Raw genomic sequence first — 22,434 nt, 5'->3', positions numbered from 1 at the left:
CCCGGAAGATCTAACACAGTATCTCACACAGAGTGGGGACTCAGTAAATATTGTTTGGACAAAAGGAAGGATAAATTGATGTTTTAATTTTATTATACAGGCCAGTAGTTTCTCCCAGTTCTTTGGAGTTATAGGGTTCAAGAGAAGGGCCTTAAGTTTACCATGTGAGAGGTAAGGGGCTTGCCAAGTAGCTGGGATCCTGGCAGCTCCACGTCTCCCATCTCCCCCCTTTCGACCAGACCAGTTCCATTTTTATCTGTGTTATGTGGTTGGGCTCCACATAAGATTCTTTTTTTTTTTTTTAAAGGTATTCTTCTGGTAAAAATGAAAAGTTTTAAAACTACTGATATAGATACGAATTTGCTGGTATAATTCCTTGAAAAGAGAGAAAAAAAAAAGAGTCCTAGTGCAATCTGTACTACACTAGGTATAAATCACTCAACCATTTTTAGACTAGATGGTCCAGAGTTGGAAACGAGGGCTGCAATATACCAATGATGCAAGGCTAATTAATGACCAAAGGTGAGGCAGATGTCCCAGCATCATGGTAAGACATCCGTGGACTCCCTGCTAGTAAATGCCAACATGTTTATGAAAAAAGCACTAGAATCCTCCTAATCTACTTCACATGTCTTTCATGCTCTGGGAGAAGCTGAGATATTGGTGGTGGTAGCAAATATCCTTTAGTCTTCCATAAATAATTTAACAAATGAATGGTGGTAGTTTCAAGAACTCTGAGAGTCTATCAGGTTTGTGTGTGCCTCAAAATTTCTTGAGGCAAAGATTCTAAGCTTTTTTTCTAAACACCTGAATGGAAGACGTCATAGGTGAATAGGAATGTTAACAATGGCCCTTAGACTTCTGGGCATATGTGAGTCTGGCCAAGTCACTTAAATATGTCTGAGCTCAGTTTTCTCACTTGTAAACTGGTGATAATAATATCTGTCCCAGTTTCCAGGAAAGGATGTCCCGTAAGTTATGGAGGGTAATGAAGGTGAAGGTGCTTTGTGAACCTTGAAGTGCCATACAGATGAAAGATGCTTTTGCTGTTGCTTCTGCTCGGAATCTTGTTGTTCTTGACCTTTCTTTGACAGAAGCCTGTGTTGTTCCTCCTTACTTCTTCTCCTCCTTCCTTCTCTCTTTGCCTCAGATTCCAGGGAGTCAGCCCATTCCTGAGCAGGCATATACCTGACAGGTGTAGAAGCCAGAGAACACAACCTATAACAAGGAGAAAAAACAGTAAAGAGAGAGATGGACCCATAGATGACAGAGGATAGAATTAGCAGACAAGGACCTTAAAATAACGAATATAAATATGCCCAAAGATTTGATAGAAAATGAATGTCATGAGGAGAGAAATGGAAGATACAATAAAGAACCGAATGGAACTTTGTGGAGTTGAAAAATACAATATCTGAAATGAAATGATTTTAATTTCACATGATTGATAGCAGATCAGACATGACAAAATAAAGGGTCAGTGAACTTAAAAACATAGTAATACAAACTTTCCAAGCTGAAGCACAGAGAGAAAAAAAGACTGGGAAAAAATAATCAAACCAAGTCTTAGTGATCTGTCAGACAATATCAAGCTGTTTCATATACTTGTAATTAGAGTCCCAGAAGGGAAGGAAGAAAACCACTGAAGAAATAACGGCCAAGTATATTTCAAATTTGACGAAAACTATAAACCCACAGATTCAAGAAGCTCAACAAACCACAAGATAGAGTAAACACAAAGTAAACTACACTAGACCATATCGTAATCAAGCTTCTGAAAGCCAGTTATAGTCTACTAGAGAAGCCTTTTAATTATCTTTTTTAAACAGCCAGCAGGAGAGAAGGCTATTTTCACTCTGAACTTGTCCTGCACCAGCCTCTTCCATGTCCCCTCCTCCTCAGGATAAAACAGAGGAACAGTATTATCTAGTCCTCAGCACTTAGCAATAAGAGGTGTTATGTAGCAGGCAGTTAGCATGTGCCGGGCACTCACATGATCTCATCTAATTTTCACAATAACCCAGGGAGGTGGGAGCTATTATTATTCATTATATGGGTGAAGCAACAGTAGCACAGAAAGGTTAATTTGTTCAGATCATGTAATTTGTTCTCTAAAGCCAACGTTTGAATCCAACAAGCTGACCCCAGAGTCCACCGTTCTTGACATCACAACTCTAGCAGCTCAGTGAAGGTTATCACAGGATTCCAGGGGCAAAGGGAAATACTGTTTGTATTTCTGTACTATGTATCAGTCACAAAATGGCTTCCTATTAAATCACAGCTTTCAGCCACTTTTTCCAAACCATTACCACCTCTTTCTAGCTTGAAAAAGAAGTCTTAGAAACATCTATACTACACTTTACTCATTATGATTAGATCTCAAGGACTGGTAAATGAATCATCTGTAATTTGAAAAGCAATGAACGTGGAACCAGAAGACACTGATTATCAGCTCTGTGACTTCAGGCAAGTCACTTCTCTGGGCCTCACTTTCTTCATGTATCGACCAGGGAAAAATAATAACTAATGGCAAGGAATATATAAGAAAACACAAGTGGAAGTGGTTTGTAAACTGAAAAGTAATATACAAACTTGAGGGGTCTTTTCATGTTTACTTAGGGAGGACCATTTAAAAATGGAATTGATATCACTTAATTGAAAATGTAGGCAGCTGCATTTTGAATATTAAATGATATCAATGAGCATTCATTTTGTTTCTTATGAGCATTCATTTTGTTTCTTATGACTGATGACTTACATAATGGTTTTACTTCTGAAAAAGAATTTTGGTATAATGATATATTTTCTTTGGGGGCAAAGTTTAAAGAGACCACAGGATCTGCTGTTGCACCCTGCCCTGCTGATAAAGAGTACTGGAAACAGAGGCGGACAAGTCATACAAAGGAGCCTTTAGAAGCTTATGTGTGCACTGTAACACTGTGCATCATAGCCTGAAAAATGTCTACCCCTTAACCCAGTAATTCCACTTCTAAGAATTCATCTAATGAACAGTTACTCATCTAGCATTGTTTTTAATAATGGAAAATTGGAAGCAACCAATTAAGTAGAGTTATTTGATAAAATATGAATAATAAAAGTCATTCTGTAAGCGAGTAGCTTACTATTAATCTGGGGAAAAGAAGTATAAGAAAGCAAAGTTTTAAAAGGAGGCGACAAAAATAGAATTATCATGTGATCCAATAATTCCACATCGGGTTGTATAACCCCCCAAAATGAAAGCAGGATATTGAAGAGGTATTTGTACAACCATCTTCATAGCAGTAGCACTCACAATAGCCGAAAGGTGGAAGCATCACAAGTGTTCATCAGCAGGTGGATGGATAAAGAAAATGTAGTATATACATACAATGGAATATTATTCGGTCTTCAAAAGGAAAGAAATCCTGACACAGGCTACAATATGAATAACCCTTGAGAACATTATGCTAAATGAAAAAAGCCAGTCACAAAAAGATAAATACTGAATGATTCACCTTACAAGAGGCATCCAGAGTGATCAAATTCTTCGAGACAGAGAGTAGAATGGTGGTTGTCGGGGGCTGGGGGGAAGAAGGAATGGAGAGTTGTTCAATGGGTAAGGAGCTTCAGTTCTGCAGGATGGAAAGAGTTCTTGAGATTGGTTGTGCAAAATGTGAATGTACCCAACACTAATGAACTATACACTTAAAAATGGTGAAGATGGTACATTTTGTGTTACGTGTATTTCACTATAATTAAAAAATTTTTTAAAGCAAAGAGGAGTTAATGAGGCATATGGGAAGGAGTGTTCCAGGTTTCAAAAAAATGTTTAAAAAATATGCAAGCACAGGAGAGCATAGTACATTCTGGGAACTGCATGTGATTCTAATATGGCCGCAGAGACCAGACAACACAGGACCTCATACACCATGTTTAAAAATTTTGACTTCATCTAGAAAAGCAATATTGAATTGATTTGCTTAAGGTTGTTTATCAAGTCGAGGGCACAATACCGACAGGATCACTCCAATCTCCTGATTCCCGGGTTACTGGGTGTATATTTGTGTAGATATAGGATTTGTGTTTAATAATCATCTTAAATGGGTAAACATCTATATGAAACACCAATACGGCAATGTTTAATGTTTAACCCATTAATTAAATTGTAGCACACATTTTCCAAGGAATAAATATCACTCATACAGATCCTTAATTTCCTGTTATCGTCACTTATTAAGCCCTTTGAAGCTGAAAAAAAAGTGTAAGTTCCCTTTAAAAACAGGAGGCTACAAAATAACATGTATGATATTATTTTTGTAAGAAAAAAATATATGCATGACAGATACTGGAAATATCTACAACAATGCTGGTAGTTATCTTTTGGTTGTGTGATTTTGTTTAATTTTTGTTTATTTTCCTAGTGCTTTTTTGTTTCGTTTCTTCCCTGAGCACATAAACTGGAAGAAAATGTTAGTAAAGAAAAAGTAATTCTAAGGTTCATTCTATCAGATGGCAAATTTTTCAAGAATACTTTGGCAACTGTGTCAATCGATTCTTTTGAGTCAAAAGCTAATAATCTCCTAGCAGGTCAGCATGAATCTGCAGAAGTTGGGGATGACAGAGAGCAGCTCCTAACCCAAGAAGATCCCAGCCCTCAGTGCCCCCATCTTCCCCCGCTCCCTCCCTTCCTCCCTAGGCGATCCATCCCTCTCATTCTTGTGCTCAATTAGGCAGTCTTTCTAGAACTAACACCTGCTTGATGGGATCACTCCCCATATAGCCTGACATCAAGGTGCTTAAGGGGCACCTGGGTTGCTCAGTCAGCCAAGTGTCTGACTCTTGATCTCAGCTTAGGTCTTGATCTCATGGTCGTGAGTTTGGGCCCCACACTGTGCTCCACACTTGGTATGGAGTCTACCTGGAAAAAAAAAAAGTGCTTAAGTACCCTAGGAACAAAGTATGCTGGGAACTCCAAGGTCTCTCACCAATAAGGCCATGTTAGAGACCTACCTTCAGTTCAGAATTCCTTGCCTTAAAAAAGGAGGTCATTTTGGGGGAAGCGAAGGAAAGGGAGGGGAACAAGATTGACAAAGTAATGCCAAAAGGCTGAGAAGGTGTGGCTCAGTCATTAAGCGTCTGCCTTTGGCTCGGGTCATGATCCCAGGGTCCTGGGATCCAGCCCTGAATTGGACTCCCTGCTCCTTGGGAAGCCTGCTTCTCCCTCTCCCACTCCCCCTGCTTGTGTTCCCTCTCTCACTCTCTCTTTCTCTCTGTGTGTCAAAAAATAAATAAAATCTTGAAAAAAAAAAAGGCATGAGAAGCTTCTGGGGAAGGAAGGAAGGAGGGAGGGAGACTGAAGCCTAAACCCCACCCTGTGTGCATGAGAGCATAGTACCTGCTTCAGTAGGGACTTTAGTGGGATGCTCACCACAGCTTCTGATCATGAAGGTCATCATGCTATTACATGTGCCTGGAGAGACTCAGACTGCTCTTCTCAGAAAACACAGAAATCTAGAATTCTAAGCCTGTAATAATAGAAAGGACCCTCACTGTGCCTAGCTTGCCCCTGATTTCCCAAGGCGTCATTGCTGCTTTTCATCCTCCTCTTTCCAGACAGGAAACGTGTTCCACCTTTCTTCCTTTGGCTAAGTTATCCTTCAAAGCTCAGCCCGGGTTTGCTTTCTTGTCATGTATCACATTATACTTAAGTTCCCTGTACTGACTTCCTTCATTTAACCATAGCTCCTTGAGGGCAAGAACTGGGTTATATTCACCTTTGTGGTCATAGTGCCCAAAACATAATAGGTGGTGTTAAGTATTGCTTGGACGAAATTGACCCGATCAAAGAATTATGGCTCTCTTGTTGCTAACACTTTCACATTTTCTACTTGAAGGTGAGCAACATTTACACTGACAACTGAGCTTGGTACATTGACCACCCTCCAGAGCCTCCAGAGACCCAGCCTCCTTCTAGAACCACCAAGGGTACTATCCATTGGCACCATTCCAAGAGCATCCTGTACTGAGCCCCTTGGACACAAGGGTTTTCCCTGGGGCAGAAGGACTCATGCAGTTCCCCTGCTCCTAGCACTAGCTCTGGACTGTGTAAGTCTGTTATCCTATAATATAAATCCCTGACCTAACCACTTCTCTAGAAAGCAACATTTTACCTTTAAGAAGACTGGAGTTAAGAATTTTAAAGCAGCCTGCTCCTTAAGTATGGAGGATTCTAGGGTAAGAACTTTCTCTGAATAGGAGTCTCCCTTGCACACTTCTGCACAGCCCTCTCACCATGACCAGATTTATAAGGTGCTCAATGAGATTCTGTGCTCAGAGCCCAAATCCACCCCACAGGGCAATTTTGCTGACCAGCCAAGTAGTTAGGCTTTGGAGAACTGCTCTACTGATCCCCAGTAACCTGTGTTCCTCATGCGATCCCAGCCTGAAACAGGACAAGTGAATAGGCTAACCTCAGAGTCGACCTGGCCTGAACTTGCCCTTGATCTGAGCTGAACTTCCTGGCACTTTGGGCTAGAACAGCACTAGTCACACCCAAGTTTCCAGTATAAGGTCACCGTGAAAAAAAGGGAATCAAATGCACTGGTAGAAGGAGATCTTTCTAAATGCTGTGCTATGTTTGTTTTTATGCTCTCTTGATTTGTTCACAGTTAACTTGCAAAGTTAAGTGTGAACAGGCAACTTCATGAACAGAGATAATGAAACCTAGAGACCAATTATAAGAATTGTGTACTCTTGCAGCATTTCCTTGGAAGATCCTTCAAATTAAGCCACAAGCTGCTTTTCTCTCTGGCTTTAATGTAGAGTCACCAAACTGTAGAACAAGAATGATTCACCAAACTTTTGCCTTTCTTTTTTCTGGTGCTTCATCTAACTGGTTTATGCCTCAGAGTAAAGCTATTATAATGACATTATCCTTTTAATGAGCAATGGTGCAATGCTTTGCTGATGGCAATACCCAGAATTATGCAGTGTTTAAAAGCCACCATGACTTTAGGGAATACTCACTAATTTTTCTATTGCAAATACTGTAGTCATATTCAAAATGAATGAGTGTAATTCTTTTGGGCGTTTTTCCAAACTTTTAATTCTTTTAATAAATCACAGCTCCACAAAGGAATAAGCATAGTTCATTAGCAGTGCTAATGAAAATGTCATCTTCAGTAAAACTTACTAGAATATCACTCCCTGGATGTTTTCAGATGCTTTTGTTTGCCAACTTTATTAATGAAAAACTTTGTGGTCTGCATTAGTAAACTGAACATAATTTTTTGGTGGGTGGCGGGGGGACAATCATCCTTAGACAAGTAATTACTTATGTAATTTTAAAAACAACTCTAACAATAACCCCCAATAGTGTTACCAACCTTCAGAGGTACCAAGAGATTTTTTTAAAATAAGACTAGCATGAAACACATTATTGTTAGTAATTCTTTTCTGCCATTGTATTAATTGCTGAGGCCTTCTCTTCATTCATATTTAATGAAAGTACTTTGAGAAGTTTGAAGTAAATAGTTTGCCTGCTTCGACCATAAACAGTGACTGAAAATTTGAATTTCCAGCTCCCAAGGCTTCAGCTACGTAGTGTCCTTCTTAGACAAATTTGTCCTAGTGAAATACAATTTACTTTAGCGCCTGGTTCATACATGCATGATACATATTAGTTGAACCCAATGAATGAAGGTTCTATTGAAGTAGCAGACTAAACAGTGATTCTGATATCATTTTTGCTCCTTTTGGGGAACTTCTGCTTGTCATTGCGGAAATAAATGATGGCCACCTAAATGAGAACGGTGGCTAGGTATTCAGAACTTGCTCTAACTTGGGAGTCAGCTACTATCACCTGTGTGTGGCAAGGACTCAAAGGTGGGCAGAGGAGTGGAAAGACTTTATAGCAAAAAAAGGGGAACACTTCGGCTATGCTTTAATGGGAGGTGATGGACATGGGAAAGCTGAAAGCAGGACACCTAAAAGCAGGACATTTTATACAGATTTGGGGAGGATATTTGGTTGTCTCTGGTTAGTCCTGAGATAAAGGCAAGAGCAGGAAATAGGGAAGCGGGCAGTCACTGAGCGAGTTCTGATCATTCTAGACCAGTTGCAGCAGAGATTGTCGTTAGGCTCTCTGGACCGCTTGCTGCAGAGGTTGTGGGTCAGAGACCTATGTTCATAGATAGTCTAGCCAATCCCTGTATATATTCACTCTCTCATCATATATAGCGCTCAATTTCTTGAATTGCTTTCTCATCTCCATCCTTCTTGAAATCTCAAAAAGTAGTGGCATGCAAAGTGATTTACCAAGCTATTGAAATCCACTCCTATAGAGCAGAAGTCAGAGAAGGGAGACAAAAATAGGAATGAAGGACAAATTTTACATTAAGTATACATGCTTCTCAACTGTTTGAAGTTTTATTTCTTAACCATAAACAGATATCAGTTATATAATTTAAAAATTGTGTATTTATTTAAAATATGAACCTGTAGGGGTGCCTGGGTGGCTCAGTCGTTAAGCTTCTGCCTTCGGCTCAGGTCATGATCCCAGAGTCCCAGGATCGAGCCCCTCATCGGGCTCCCTGCTCAGCGGAGTCTGCTCCTCTCTCTGCCCCTCACCCCACTTATGCTCTTTCTCACTCTGTCTCTCTCTCAAATAAATAAATATAATCTTCAAAAAAAAAATAAAATATGTACCTGTAAAGAAAGCATCAGAATATGAACTAAGTCATACTAATATTTTATTTTATTTTTTTAAATTTTATTTTGGTGGGGAGAGGGAGAGAGAATCTTAAGCAGGCTCCATACACAGCATGGAGCCCAACGTGGAGCTTGATCTTAAGACCCTGAGATCATGACTGACCTGACCTGAGATCAAGAGTCGGACACTTAACTGACTGAGCCACACAGGGGCCCCAGGCATACTAATATTTTAATACATGCTAATAAGGACTGATTTTACTTGGAGTTTTTATGATTTAGCGGGGAAGAAATGACATCTTCACTCTCCAAGGATCTTCTATTTGTTTCTAGGAATTTTAGAGATTTACACATATATTAAATTGGAAAGGTTCTAAGAAGTGATTTTACAATTGTCAACAAGCAGAACCACATTTAAACCTTCCTAGAGAGAACATCAGACACCCCTAGTAAAGGAAATTCTGCACTCTTGTCACTCTGGTCCTGTGATGGCCACTTCCTCCGGCGGTCTCATTCTTCAGGAGGGACGGCTGCCACAGCAGTGACAAGAGCCAGACGGCAGCTGTAATTGGAGTTTTCAGATTCTTTACATCTACATTTAGCAATGGAATTCTGCCTAAGGATTCAATGTGGCACGGAAGTCAATGTGCATCATTTGACTTCTCTTTATATAAATTTTAAATAATCTTTATCATGAGTCCAATTACTGCATGCAAATAGTTTTTTTAAAGGTCAAAGAGTGCTAAAGCTTTACAGTAATAATAATAATAAAAAAATAGCTCCTTGCCTTCTCCTCCCCTCCCTCCTGCCCCCATCCCACTCTGGAGAGGAATCTTCAGTTCTTTTAGCTGTTTCTACTGGACTTTACTTCTATATTACTAAATCATATAGGAGACTGAGACTTGTTCATCGGTTGAAATTATCAATTGCCTTTCCAGCTATCTATTATCTATATGAAACTATCAGTTTACTGATTCTCAACCTATCACAATTCTCTTTTTGTTATCGAATCAGTTTATTATTTTTATTACTAGGGCTACAAAAATATTGCACTTTTTTTTTAAAGATTTTATTTATTTATTTGACAGAGAGAGACAGTGAGAGAGGGAACACAAGCTGCGTAAACGGGAGAGGGAGGAGCAGGCTCCCCACCAAGCAGGGAACCTGACATGGGACTCCATCCCGGAACCCTAGGATCATGACCTGAGCCGAAGGCAGACGCTTAATGACTGAGCCACCCAGGCACCCCAAAAATATTGCACTTTTGCGCCCAATAGTTTGCTTAGTTTTCTTTCAACATCTCAAGTTTTCCCACACTCTCCAACAGCTCTGAAAAACTCTTGATACATTTTTCCATATGACCACAACTAGTTTACCAATTCCATGTCTATCTTGGATACATTGGCCCTCAAGTCCTCCAACCTTCCAATCTACACTGCTTCCCCTCAAAGTTGCACTAAGCTGCTACTGGGCCTGAAATTGCATTAAACCAACATCCTGGGAATTCCCCTGCCCCCATTCTATGTTGGATTCTGTTTCTTGGATCCCGTGTCTCCTTTTTTGCTTTATGCCCTCGTTTTACTAAAGCACATTCATCTAGAAGCCTCCTAAAAAGCCATGCATGATTCATGGGAGGTCAATTTTTTGAGACACCGAAACCGTTTTTTTTTCTTCAAATTTTACTCAAATTACTGGTAATCTGGTTAGATGTATAATCCTGAGGAAAAGTAATTTTTCCTCAGAATGCGTTGTTTTACTGTCTTCTAACTTCCAATGTTATTGAGAATTCGGATGCCATTATGATTTCTGATTCTTTGTACATGGACTGTTTTTTCTCTCTCTGGAAGCATTTAGGATGTAAATTGCATTTTGAGTGTTCCAAAATATCACAATGTGTTTTGGTGTGGGTCTCTTTACATTCATTATTGCTGATGCTCAGGAGACCTTTTTTTGATTTATAGACTTTTGTCTTTCAGTTCTGAAAAATGTCTTGTATGATTTACTTACCTTCTTCCCCTTATTTTAGTCATTTCTTGCATTATTTACTTAATTTCCTTCCCTGATATCTCTTCTAGAATACTTATTATTTGATGTCCCTTGTTTACCAAACCTCTCACTGTCCTATATTTTCTTTTTGGAAATTTCTGTGACTTTGTCTTCCAACCTTTTATTGAATTTTATGTTTTGTTTTCAAATTTTAATTTCAAAGAACTCTCTTTTTATAGTCTTTACTTCATGGGTTTAAGATCTCTGAAGATATGAGTTATAATTTCTTGTTTTTTTCTTTGTTTCTCGCATTGACTCTGAACTACTATTTTCTTTGAGTTTTTTCCCCCTGGTTTGTCAATTTTTTGGTTTTCATCTTTCATGGTGGAGGCATTTCCCAGATGTCTAGTGATCTATGGTTGCCTTATTGTTGAAAGCTGAGCTGATGGAAGGCCCCTGTCACATGGAGGTGCTTTGTTGACTGGTCAGCATTCTTGAAGGGCAATGAGGTGGCCAACCTGACTGCTTAAAAAACAGCTTTACTGAAATATAATTCACATACCATACAATTCATCCACATAAAGTATACAATTCAGTGGCTTTTTTAGTATATTGACAGTTGTGCATCCATCACCACAATCAATTTTAGGACATTTCCATTAGCCTCAAAACAAAGCAAAAGAAAACAAACTGTCACCCCTTAGCCTTCCCTCCCCTTTCATTGTCCCTCAAGCCTAGGCAACCGCTAATCTACTTTCTTTCTCTATAGATTTGCCTATTCTGGAAATCTCATATAAATAGAAACATATAACATGTGGTCCTTTTTAACTGGATTCTTTCACTTAACACAATGTTTTCAAAGATTATTCATTTTGTAGCATATATCAGTACCTCATCTCTTTTTATTGCTGAATAATAATTCATTGTATGGATATATCACATTTTATTAATCCATTCAACAGTTTGTGGACTTTTAGGTTGTTTTCACTTTTTGGCTCTTATGGATACTGCTGCTATGAACATTTGTATACAAGTTTTACATGGACATGTGTTTTCAATTCTCTGATATATACCTAGGTGTGGAATTGTGTCATATGGTAACTATGTTGAAACATCTGAGAAACTGCCAGACTTTTCCAAAATGGCTGCACCATTTTACATTTCCACCAGCAATGTCTGAGAGTTCTGATTGCTCCACATCCTAGGCAGCATTTGTTATAATAATATGTATGTCTTAACAGTTATGTCTTTTTGATTATAGTTAACCCAGTGGGTGTGAAGTTGGGTCTCATTGTGGGTTTGATTTGCATTTTCCTGATGGCTCACCCTAACTTTTGTTGTGACCCTCTCAACTCTAACTGTGTATTGATCTTTTTTGCATTGGCAATTCAGTTTTCAGCCTAGCCATGGCTCTTGGGGATGGGGCTTGTGAGGGACCCTCTCTGTGTTCAGTGTGCAGATTTTCCCTTAGTCTCCTGGTTTTGTACTGTAACCACCATCTTCCTCCATGCTAGTGTCCCCAAATCTAAAGCTTCTCATTTTCTCCAGTAAATAAAGCTCTTGTCTTTTGAAGAAAAAGGGAAAGGTGGTCACCTGAGTGTGGGGGAACCTAGCACCTCAGTTCTCCTTATATAGGTATTTAATCATTCTCTTGTTTTCAGATCCCGCCCCACCATTCCTAGCGGCATCTCATTATCAGTGGTATCTTGAGCCTTTATTTCTTCACCTTTTTTAGGGTTCTCCAAGACAAGTATAGCTGGTTTTTTGGGGGGGGGATTTAAATTTTTAATTAAGAAATATTTCAAATATTCACAAAATACAGAGAATAAGTAGAAGAGACAATCTTGTATTTACCATGAACATGCTAACATCACACATACATACACACACACCGGACATTTTTTTCTCCCTACTTGGTTTTTGTACCTTTGGGGGGGTGGTATTTACCACTTCCCCAAATCCCAACTCAGGCACTTAAATTTGACCAATTCTCCAACTACTTTCAGTCTTGGTGGGGTTACTAAGCACTCTTATTTTTATTGAAGTTAGAGGAACAAGTTTCTTCTTGTTCTAATATTTGGGGAGTGATTTTCTGAGGGGAAAAAAGAATAGAGACAGATTTATTCTGTTCTCTTGAATCAAAGCTTCTCTAGATCATTATGGCAGCATTTCTTATTAAATATTTGTTTCTCTCTTATTCTTAAATTACTTTATTCATTTTCATGAGCAATTGATAATGCCTCCCCCTTTTTATTTCTCTTCTTGTAGTTATTATTTTGTTGTCTCCCACCAGTCTTGGGTTTTACTTTATTTATTCATATAGCAATTTGCAATTTGAAATAATATCCAACTGGGGGAATTTTTGCAGGATTTTTAAAAAAGCATATTTGGAAGTTTCCTCAACTGTAGCCGAATTTATTTGTAAAAGGTAGAGAATGTTTTGATTGCAAATAATTAATCCCACTTGATAAAATTATCTTTTGAAATAAATGAATCTAATTTAAAGAAAATTTAAATAGAAGGTAAGATTTAAATGACTCTTTGTCTTTACTGTTCTTGTGAGCTTAAAATAAGGGAATAATAAAGAATTCAGGGTTACACAACATGAGGAACAGGAAAATTACAGCTCTAGTGAGTGTCATTTCCCAACAGTGAAAGACTGGCACAGAAAGCTTTTGGAAGACTGTGGCAGTTCTCTGTGCTACAGGAGATTGGTCACTGGACTTAATTCATGTCCAATTAGGAAGAATCTTTTGGCTTCTATTGCTTATCAGAATTCTATTAGCCAAACCACATCTCAAAAATTGAATACAAATGACTTCCCAAAATTCTAATAGTGTTTCTTCAAATTCCAATTAAGTTTCCAAATTTGTGTTCTCTGCCTATGAAAAGGATAATCTGGCCAAGGGACCCTACCCAGAACCTAGTTTGAATAGACACTGGTAATCCTCTTGACAGGGAGTTGGGTGAGGAGGCTGTCTCATGTAAGGAGATTTGAGTATTAATCCCAGGGATGTCAATATGGGATCCCATGGTTCTGTCAATATCCCAAGTTCTTCAAAAGCATAATGGCAAATTTGGTTAAACTTAGACATGTATCTTTAGAAAAGATTACTAATTCTCATTCTGTCTCCCAGCCAAGGGAAAGATCGATTATTCCTGAAATGCTGGTGGCATGCTGCTATTGCTAAAAAGTCCTTTGATAATTTTGTGTTGCTACTGCCTGGGAGCTCTACTGGAGCTTACTCCACTTGTTTGACAAAGGAGAGGAAGGCATTAGACAGTGTCTGACGGCCCTTCCGGGTTGGATGTCCCATATGTTTGTGGAACCTCTCATTTATACTCAAGGCTACTTGTCAGGGTAAAGGGAGGAGAGAAGGAAGCTAAAGTCGTTTAAATAAATGCCTTTTGCATTGAAAAAAAACAAAAACAAAAACCCAGGGCGCCTGGGTGGCTCAGTCGTTAAGCATCTCCCTTGGGCTCAGGTCATGATCCCAGGGTCCTGGGATCGAGGCCCATATTGGGCTCCCTGCTCAGCGGGAAGCCTGCTTCTCCCTCTCCCACTCCCCCTGCTTGTGTTCCCACCGGAGAAGGTATCTCTCTCGTCAAATAAAGAAATAAGAAAAAGAAAAAAGAAAAAACCCAACTCATTTAGTCATAACATGTAGCAAGGGTGTGGATATTTATTTCTTTGTGGCCAGAAATAGGTAATATTCCTATTTCCATCAAAATTGTCTCAGCTGTTAAAGGCATTCAAATATATGATAAATAGGTAAAGACTAGCCTATTATGTGTGCTTTATTCTATCAGAATATCTCTCAGCAGTGCCTTTCTTTCTTTCTCTTGGTATCTTTCTCTTTGACTTGCTGACTGTCTCATACACACACATGCACACACAGTGTGCCTTTTTTTTTTTAAGGAAAGGAGTCAGGTAGAGAAAAGGAAAACTGTCTAATGGAAAAAACAATGAACTAATGTTCAGTCCCAGCTCCATTTCCAGCTAGCTTGATGTCCTAGACAGCCTTCTTTCTTTCTTCCTCAGTGTCTTCCTCTGCAAATTGGGAGATCATAGCCAACAAGTTTATCTCATAGGTTGCTGTGAGACTACAATGTCTTAAATCTGTCTTTGAACATTATATGAAGGGCTATACCAGTTTAAAAGCATACCAGTTTTGTCCTATACCCACTTAGGAATCCATTACACCACATATAGAAATTTGAGGTAGATTATCCATTAAAAAAGCATGAGTTCAGGGACTAATTGTCATGGAGATGAGTGACTGTCCACATTTTAAAGGGAATTGATTTCAACTTGTACCTTTTATTCTGATAAGAATTATCTATACAGTAGGAGATCAGTCTCGGTACCACTTAAACTGAATAGAATGGATTCTTGATGTAGATAAAATGGCAGAGACTGAAGTTTCAAATGCTTAGAACTGTGGTCTCAGATGTCACTTAGCCCAACTTTCTGTCCTGGGTATGAACCTCCCTCTGACAAGGAAGCTTTGCTGGATTCTTTTGGTCTCTGCTTGATAGGTAACTGTCACCATCTTGGGGCAGCTCTTAGGAATTTTGGACATTTCTGACAAATCATGTTAAAGAAGAATTTCCTGTGTCCCTGTAACTTTAGTCCTGCCCCCCAGATACACAGAATAAGCCTCTTTGAAGATTGAAGTCAAGCTCCCCAGATCCCTCTCTTTTCTCAAAGAAATGACTCTAGATTCTACAGTTGTTCCCCTTGGGTTAAAGCTTCATATCCCTGATTGTTCTGGTTACTTTCTTCTTTCCAGATGCTAGTTTAGGTAGACTCTTCTTAAAGTTTGCTGCCAGGAAATGCCCCCTGAGCAATTTGTGGAAATCTGACCAGCATGGTTACTCTCACATTCTCAGCACTGTTCTTTTTGCAGCCTAAGCTGGCATAAGCACTTTTGACAGCACCAAATTCTTTCCTTTCAGTGACTGCCTTGGCACAGGTGGTATACTGCCACTCTGCCCGAGTGAGAGAAAATGATGCAGTAGGGTCTGGCAGGACCTGAACACCTTTACAGAGGATAGACTGGGGACCTGAACAGGGAAAAGGAAAAGCCAGAGATGTGAAGCTTATGGGTGGCTTGGGTAGAAGGGTAGTAGGGGAGGGAAAGTTTAGAACTGAGAGACAATATTCTTAGAGATCAACTCTCTGACAACTCAATAGAAGAATGCGAGCTTCAAGCTTTTCCCTCTGGTCCTCTGACTCCGAAGTCTTTTCAGTTATTTGAAAGAAAAGTTAACATGGGGCTGGAAAGCTTATATATTTAAAAAAAAATTTAATGAGGAGTTTGGAAAAGTAATCAGATGTTATATTGGATCCTATTCAATGGCAGCTGCTACCGGCATAAAGTAAGGAAGACTTCAAGGAAATAAAAGTTGTTTGGAGAAATCCAGATGTTATTGCTTTGTATGTTGTGATGATATGGCAGGCAGCCTCCAAGATGTCATCTAATGATTCTTAGGTCCTGGTACTCATACTCTTGAGACTGACTTAAGTAACCAATAAGATACTGTGGAAATGATGGAGTGTAATACTTCTGAAATTAGGTCGTGAAAGATGAGGCTGTTCTCTTGCCTTCTTGGATCACCTGCTCTGGAGGAAGTCGGCCACCACATCATGAAGACACTCAAGCAGCCCTATAGAAAGACCTTCATGGTGAGAAAAGGAGGCCTCCTGCCAACAGTCAGCATTAACTTACTAGCCATATGAGTGAGCCATGTTGGAAGAGCCTCCCTTAATCCCCACTAAACCTTTAGATGACTAGCTCTGGTAGACATCTTGACTGTAATCTCTTGAGACACTAAGCCAGAACCATCCAGCTAAGGACCTCCTGAATTCCTTATCTGCAGAAACTGTGAGATAATGTTTATTGCTGTTTAAATTACTAAGCTACTAAGTTTTAAGCTCCTAAGCTACTAAGCTCGAGGAACTTATTATGCAGTTATAGATAACTAATACAGGTGAATAGAAAGGAGGAATAAGGAATAAAGACCTCTCATTCTAGGCCTGGACTTGTCCTGGCCCCTAAAGTTGGAAGAAGGGCTAATTTCTGCCTTTGGAACTGCTGACAACCAACAGAGCTAGAGGATCACAAGAAGGAAGGGCTTCGTGCCCTCTTGTCATCATCTTCCTCCTCTCCCTCCTCTTTGTCTTTAGCGGAAGACTGGGATGACATTGAGAACTCACACAAATTTTGCTTTTGACTTTACAGTGGCCCTTGGGAAAAGCTGCACTGGCCTTTATCCACTTGGTACAGGCTGTGGTTCCTTGAGAGCAGGGTTTGGATCTCAACTATTTCTATCCTCTTTGCCTAGCCAGTGAACATATATGAATAATGAATGATATTAAGGGTGAGGGCAAAATCCCTCCTTCCTCCTGAATTCTGAAGGGATTCCATTCTTAGAATGCTTCCTTAACTGGAACTATTCCATTCACAATTCATCAATGAAGTGTTGATAATAACAGCATGCATGCCATCAGTCATTTTCACGATTACAAACCTCCCTAGTTCACGATTTTAAAAATCTCTCCATTTAAGCTCCTTGCATTTAGGAGCTTCCTTTCACTTTTTCATCCCATTTCTTCTATGGAATGTTGCTTTAAACTGTTGCTCGAGCTCCCAAGATGCGTGGACTAGGAGAGCACAGACATCTGCTGCTAATATACCACCATACCACTGTCAAGTTGTCCAAAATCACAGTGCAAACAGCCCTGATTGGAGATAGGAGAACTAATTCTGGGCTGCTCTCACTGATTAGCCTATATGTCCTTGGGCAAGTTGCTTCCCCTCTCTGAACCTCAGTTTCTTTATCTTAAACTGAGAGATTGGGTTAAATGAGCTCTGAAGTCATTGGGTTCGCTGAAGTTAGAATTCCAAGGTGCAATCCTAAAGTGCAACCCGTGGTCAGCACGCCTCTGAGTAACTGTTAAACAGTACAAGGTTTCCGGACTTCCCTTTATTAGCCCCAGCATATGGCCATGGCGAAAGGCTGTCAGGTTTACTAGAAGAGTCTTCCGGTTTTGAAAGACGATCTTCGTGTTTCCAGTTTTGTTTCTAACTCTGAGTGACTTTGGGCAAATTCTCTCTGGACCTCAGAGGACGGAGGTCCCTGTTATTCAGAGGAGGCTCAGAGATCTCAACAGTGACTTGGAGAGCTTTTCGCAATTTCTCCTTCTACAACCTGGGTGGCTCAGACGCTGAGCCGGGTTCTGGCCGACCCAAAGTCCCTCTCTGACGTGCAGTCTAAACTTAAACCAGCCGCGAGTGCGCTGGCTTTCGGAGGAGGTAGCTACAGGTGAGCTCTTAAAGAGGCCGCCAGAGCTTAGGTAATACCAGAGACTGATGACTGGGCCGGGGGCACAGGCAAGGGGGTGTGAATAAATGAGGGAGTGAAAGAAGGAACAAATGTTCTCTTTCCACCCTTAAATACATTCACACTTAGAATTAATCACTTAGACTTAAAAACCCTCCAGTAAACCCCTCAAACTCCTAATCTATCTCCCTATTCTACGTGTCTTTCTTTATTCAACCCCCCTCCTCCCAAAAGACTCTCGCTGAGGGCGAATAAAAAAAAAAAATCAGTACAGAGTGGAAGACAGCGCAGATTGCAACCCCCCGCCCCCGCCCAAACCCCTCCCCCTTCCCCCCTTCCCCCCTTCCCCCCTTCCAGGCCCCGCCCGCCCCCGCCCCTAATGTGGGTGTTGCGGGCTACTCCTTCCCAAGACCGATTTTCCCGGTTGGGGGTCTACCCCCGGGGGCGCCAGGCACTCTCTTCCGCCTAGGAGTTGAAAACAGCACGTGTTTAGGGTGTTAAAAGGTGTCTCAGAATGTGTGTCTTGGATCTGGTGTAGGTGAGGTCACGTCTCTCTTCAGACACCCAGACCCTTCTGGGCCTGGCGCGCTACTCGCTCTGTACCGCGGGACACACCGGTGGGCTAGGGCGAGGTAAAGGCGGACTCTTCCAGGGCCACCACGGACCACCTGTAGAGTCTGTGTGTCAACTCCTTTGTCCTCAGAGCCAGTTCGGTGGCCGCCCCTTTAAGAGAGGAGGCTCACTTGGGATATTCCCCGGGTCCCCTTTCCCGTTCCCCAGCCCCCTCCCTGCCCTCCTCCCCCTTCCAACCCAAAGGTAGCAGCGCTGAGAGCCCGGGGCTCGGCGCCAGCCGCCTCCTCACTTCCCATTGGCTGAGAGCGCCGGGAAAGCGGTCACGTGGGGGCGCGGCAGTCCAGCTCCGGGGCCGCCATCTTGGCGGAAAGTTTGGGGGGAGAGCGGTTGGGGGCGCGGAAGGAGGCGAGGTTCCGGGGGTGGGGCGGCTGGAGGGGAGAGGGCGAGCGGGTAGCGGGCCGCGGCGAGTGAGGTGGCCTCGGCAGAGGAGGAGGAGGAGGAAGCGGCGGCGGGGGTGCGGCCGCCAAGGGGAACTCCTCCCCCGTTCCCTCACCCCCCTCAGTTCAGCTCCTCGAGCCCCGGGCGGGGCGGGGGGACGTGGAGCGGGGCAGGGCGGGGAAGCCGCCCCAACTGGCCCGAAGCGCACCCCAGCTCCGAGCGCACGCCGCTTGCAAGAACTTTGTGGTGGCGCCGCAGGTGTGGGGGCCCGCGGAGGTGTGCATGTGGGGCGTGAGGGCGTCGCGGAGAGCGGCCGCAGCCCTGTCCGGCCCCCGCTGGAGTAGCCCGGAGGCGGCGAGCAAGGGGAAAGGCAAGCGAGAGGAGGGGGCCCGAGTGGGGTGGGGTGACCAGCCTAGCTGGTCCTGTCTCAGCGCTGTACGGTCGCTACTAGCTTAGGGGCCAAGGGTCGGAGCGCCTATGCACCGCCCCCCCCCCCCAGTAGCAGGTGGGGAATATGCATACTTATGCCAGGGGAGGGGTGGCCCCACATCTAGGCATTTAGTACCCTTTGGAGAGGGAGTAGCTTTTGAGGAGAATTTGGAAGCAGGCTTCTGTCTGCTCTTAATTTATAGGGGTACCCACCCTTAGGTAAAAGCTTTCTAGATTGACTAACACTGCTGGGGTTTGAGGCTCGCTCTTTCACTTGGGAAAACTTCGCCAGGTGGTGGCCTTTTCAAATAGGGCTGGGAGTTTTTCGATTTGAGATTCAGGGGGAAACACTAGTTCAACCACAATTCTGTTCTTTGCTTTAGTTTCTTTTCTGTTTTTAAAGGTGTGTGTCCTCTTCCTGATACTGGAGAAAAATGCCAGTCCGGAAGCAAGGTGAGAATTTATTTCGGAACTCTGCTGTGTGTGTGTGTGTGTGTCGGTTTTGTGATTGCTGTGTTTTTTAAAAATGTTTAACTCTGATGAGACAGCATCGTTTTAGCCTTACTACTTAGGGAATCTAAGCCTCATATCCTTCAGAAGAGGGAAACATTTAAATGTTTTTCAAACTTTCTTTTTTGACATCTCTCTAGTGACTGGAGAGGCAGTTAATTTTCACTCCTCTGAAATGTCTTTTTAAAAAACTTTGAGTTGGTGTTTTAATATTTTACTTTGTCATTTTTACTAAACACTCTTTTGTGAGCAATTGTAGGATCCAGGCTAAGAGCTAGTATTTTGAAACATTTAAGATCTGTATTATAATAACAAATTGTAGATAATCTGCTTTTGCATATCAGATCAGTTGAAGCTATATTAACTAATATCTTGATCAGTCTTTTGTGGTAGACTACTAGTACACATTTAGTAGCAACTGCTTATCTTCCTCCCTTTTCTGTGACATATTTAAAAATCTGGATTCTAGGGAATACATATGTTTGTGAATGTAGTAGCATTGACTGAGAGGATTTGGAGAAGTGTTTAGATGTCTTGCAGAATTATTTCCTGCATAAATAGTGTGTAATTTTAATCAAACTCTTCTTTTCTTCTCAGACACCCAGAGAGCATTGCACCTTTTGGAAGACTATCGTTCAAAACTAAGCCAGACTGAAGACAGACAGCTCAGAAGTTCCATAGAACGGGTTATTAACATATTTCAGAGCAACCTCTTTCAGGCTTTAATAGGTGGGAATTAAAACTTTATTCGTGACCATTATGTGTTAGCTATGCTTAATGCTTTTCTGAATTCATTTATTTTAAACTTAACAGAGTGATGTACTTGGTTCTCTATAAGGCGTTCAGTAACTTGAACATCAAACTTGTATGTTTGATAGTTGGGCCAATATCCTTTCCAAAAGTATCTAATAACCAAAAATATCTAATAACCAAAAAAACTTTCAGTATGATTATTTCAGTGGTCTTTGGTGACAGTGTTTTATATCCTCGGCATTAACTATTAAAAGATGGAGAAGTTGCAGAAATGTTTCAGGGTCCAAAAAATAAAGACTGAATAACTAACTTTTAGCTTGTTTCTATATTTGACTTCTATTTCTCTGAAGTCCCTGAAAATGTTTGAAGAGTTCTGTTATGTTTAAGGACATATATCCCCTTAATACAGACTTCTGTTTAAACTTAGCATTCATGGAGTCAGAATTTTAGACCTGGAAAATTATCTTAGAGATGATTTTGTCATTTTGTCTAATACTATTTTGTAGCCAAGAAAATTAAAACAATATTATTCATAACTAACTTAAATTTAAGGTGGTGCATTGTTTTAAAGTAGAACTGGGCAAACAGTCAAGAGTCCTAAATTCTGTTCCTTACACTGCCATTAATTGGTATATAAGTCATTTGACCTTTTCTAGGTCACTATATTTGCTGTAGAATGTGAATGCGGTAGAACAGTGGCTTTTAGCCCTTCCTCCACCGTGATTTTAAAGTAGCTAGTTTCTTTTTTAAAACAAAATCTCATATTTTGTACAGTTTCCAATTTATGAAACAAGATGGTTTCTGGCCTCTCCTGTAGGTACCTAGAAAAGTGGTCTACACCACAGAACTAGAAAATTTGTCCCTTCCAATTCAAAGAATGAATTTTTTTTATTAATCATTGACCATATAAATAGGACATGTACTTCATTGCATTACATTTATTTCCTTAGTAACTTCCAAGTCAATATGTACCTAACATCTGTTTATTAATAGAGTAACTTTTGATGTGTTTGTGGACTACCTTCAAATTAGTGTACTCTGTCAAAAAACTTAATGCTAAATTGATACTCTCTGCTAAATTTGTTTTAAAATTAAGATTTTAAGGAAGACCACTCAGTACACTTGAATAATTTTTAAATCTAATATTATTATAGACTTTTAAAAACCTACGCAAGAATAGAGAACAGTATAATTAACTGTAACCCATCTTCAAAAATTATCAACATTCTGCCTTTTTTGTTTAAACTGATGGACATTTTTTACATTTGAATTTCTTTTTTTTTTTTTTTTTTTTTTTAAAAGATTTTATTTATTTATTCATGAGAGACAGAGAGAGAGAGAGAGAGAGGGAGAGAGAGAGAGAAGCAGAGGGAGAAGCAGGCTCCCAAGGAGCAGGGAGCCCGATGTGGGACCCGATCCCAGGACCCTGGGATCATGACCTGAGCCGAAGGCAGACGCTTAACCATCTGAGCCACCCAGGCGCCCTACATTTGAATTTCTAAGCTCTGATGTTTAAGGTACAAATGGATGATCAAATTGGATTCCTCTGAAAAAACAGCCAAAAAGAAAGGGAAACATTTTTAGTGACTTGGTTTTCTAAATTAGCATTAAACCTAGGAATGTTTTATTTAGTAGAGTCACTGTTTAGAAAAAAAATAGTATGACTTGTATGTCCTCGTTTACCTATAGACATAGATGGGTGTAGTCCTT

At 40.8% G+C, this 22,434-nt stretch overlaps 1 protein-coding gene and 1 long non-coding RNA gene across 9 annotated transcripts in view; one reads left to right on the top strand and one right to left on the bottom strand.

Moving 5' to 3' along the window:
* Window positions 1-66: 66 nt before the first annotated feature.
* Window positions 67-5,470, bottom strand: LOC112821725 (uncharacterized). Of its 2 annotated transcripts, none has more exons than XR_003207519.2 (3): window positions 5,375-5,470; window positions 3,495-3,611; window positions 67-1,218 (listed from the first exon to the last, which is right to left on the bottom strand). It is a non-coding gene; the product is annotated as an uncharacterized lncRNA (long non-coding RNA). The 2 variants fall into 2 exon arrangements; XR_012381463.1 differs by having other exon boundaries at window positions 3,495-3,560; window positions 5,375-5,464.
* Window positions 5,471-18,960: 13,490 nt separating this feature from the next.
* The window catches only part of DLG1 (discs large MAGUK scaffold protein 1), a 258,605-nt gene continuing 255,131 nt past the window's right edge, over window positions 18,961-22,434 (top strand). For 6 of the 7 annotated variants that reach the window (XM_025876309.2, XM_025876298.2, XM_025876292.2 and 3 more), the window contains exons 1-3: window positions 18,961-19,402; window positions 19,865-19,914; window positions 20,569-20,700. In XM_025876309.2, coding sequence (XP_025732094.1) covers window positions 19,896-19,914; window positions 20,569-20,700 — 151 coding nt within the window. In that variant the 5' untranslated portion in view covers window positions 18,961-19,402; window positions 19,865-19,895. The remainder of the gene's footprint in view (window positions 19,403-19,864; window positions 19,915-20,568; window positions 20,701-22,434) is intronic. The other variant, XM_073895197.1, reaches the window with a different exon arrangement.

Source organism: Callorhinus ursinus, unplaced genomic scaffold (genome assembly GCF_003265705.2).
Source record: "Callorhinus ursinus isolate GAN/ISIS: 27379988/994484 unplaced genomic scaffold, GSC_fseal_2.0 scaffold1, whole genome shotgun sequence".
Lineage (NCBI taxonomy): Eukaryota > Metazoa > Chordata > Mammalia > Carnivora > Otariidae > Callorhinus > Callorhinus ursinus.
This window is presented reverse-complemented; position numbering and strand designations above follow the sequence as displayed.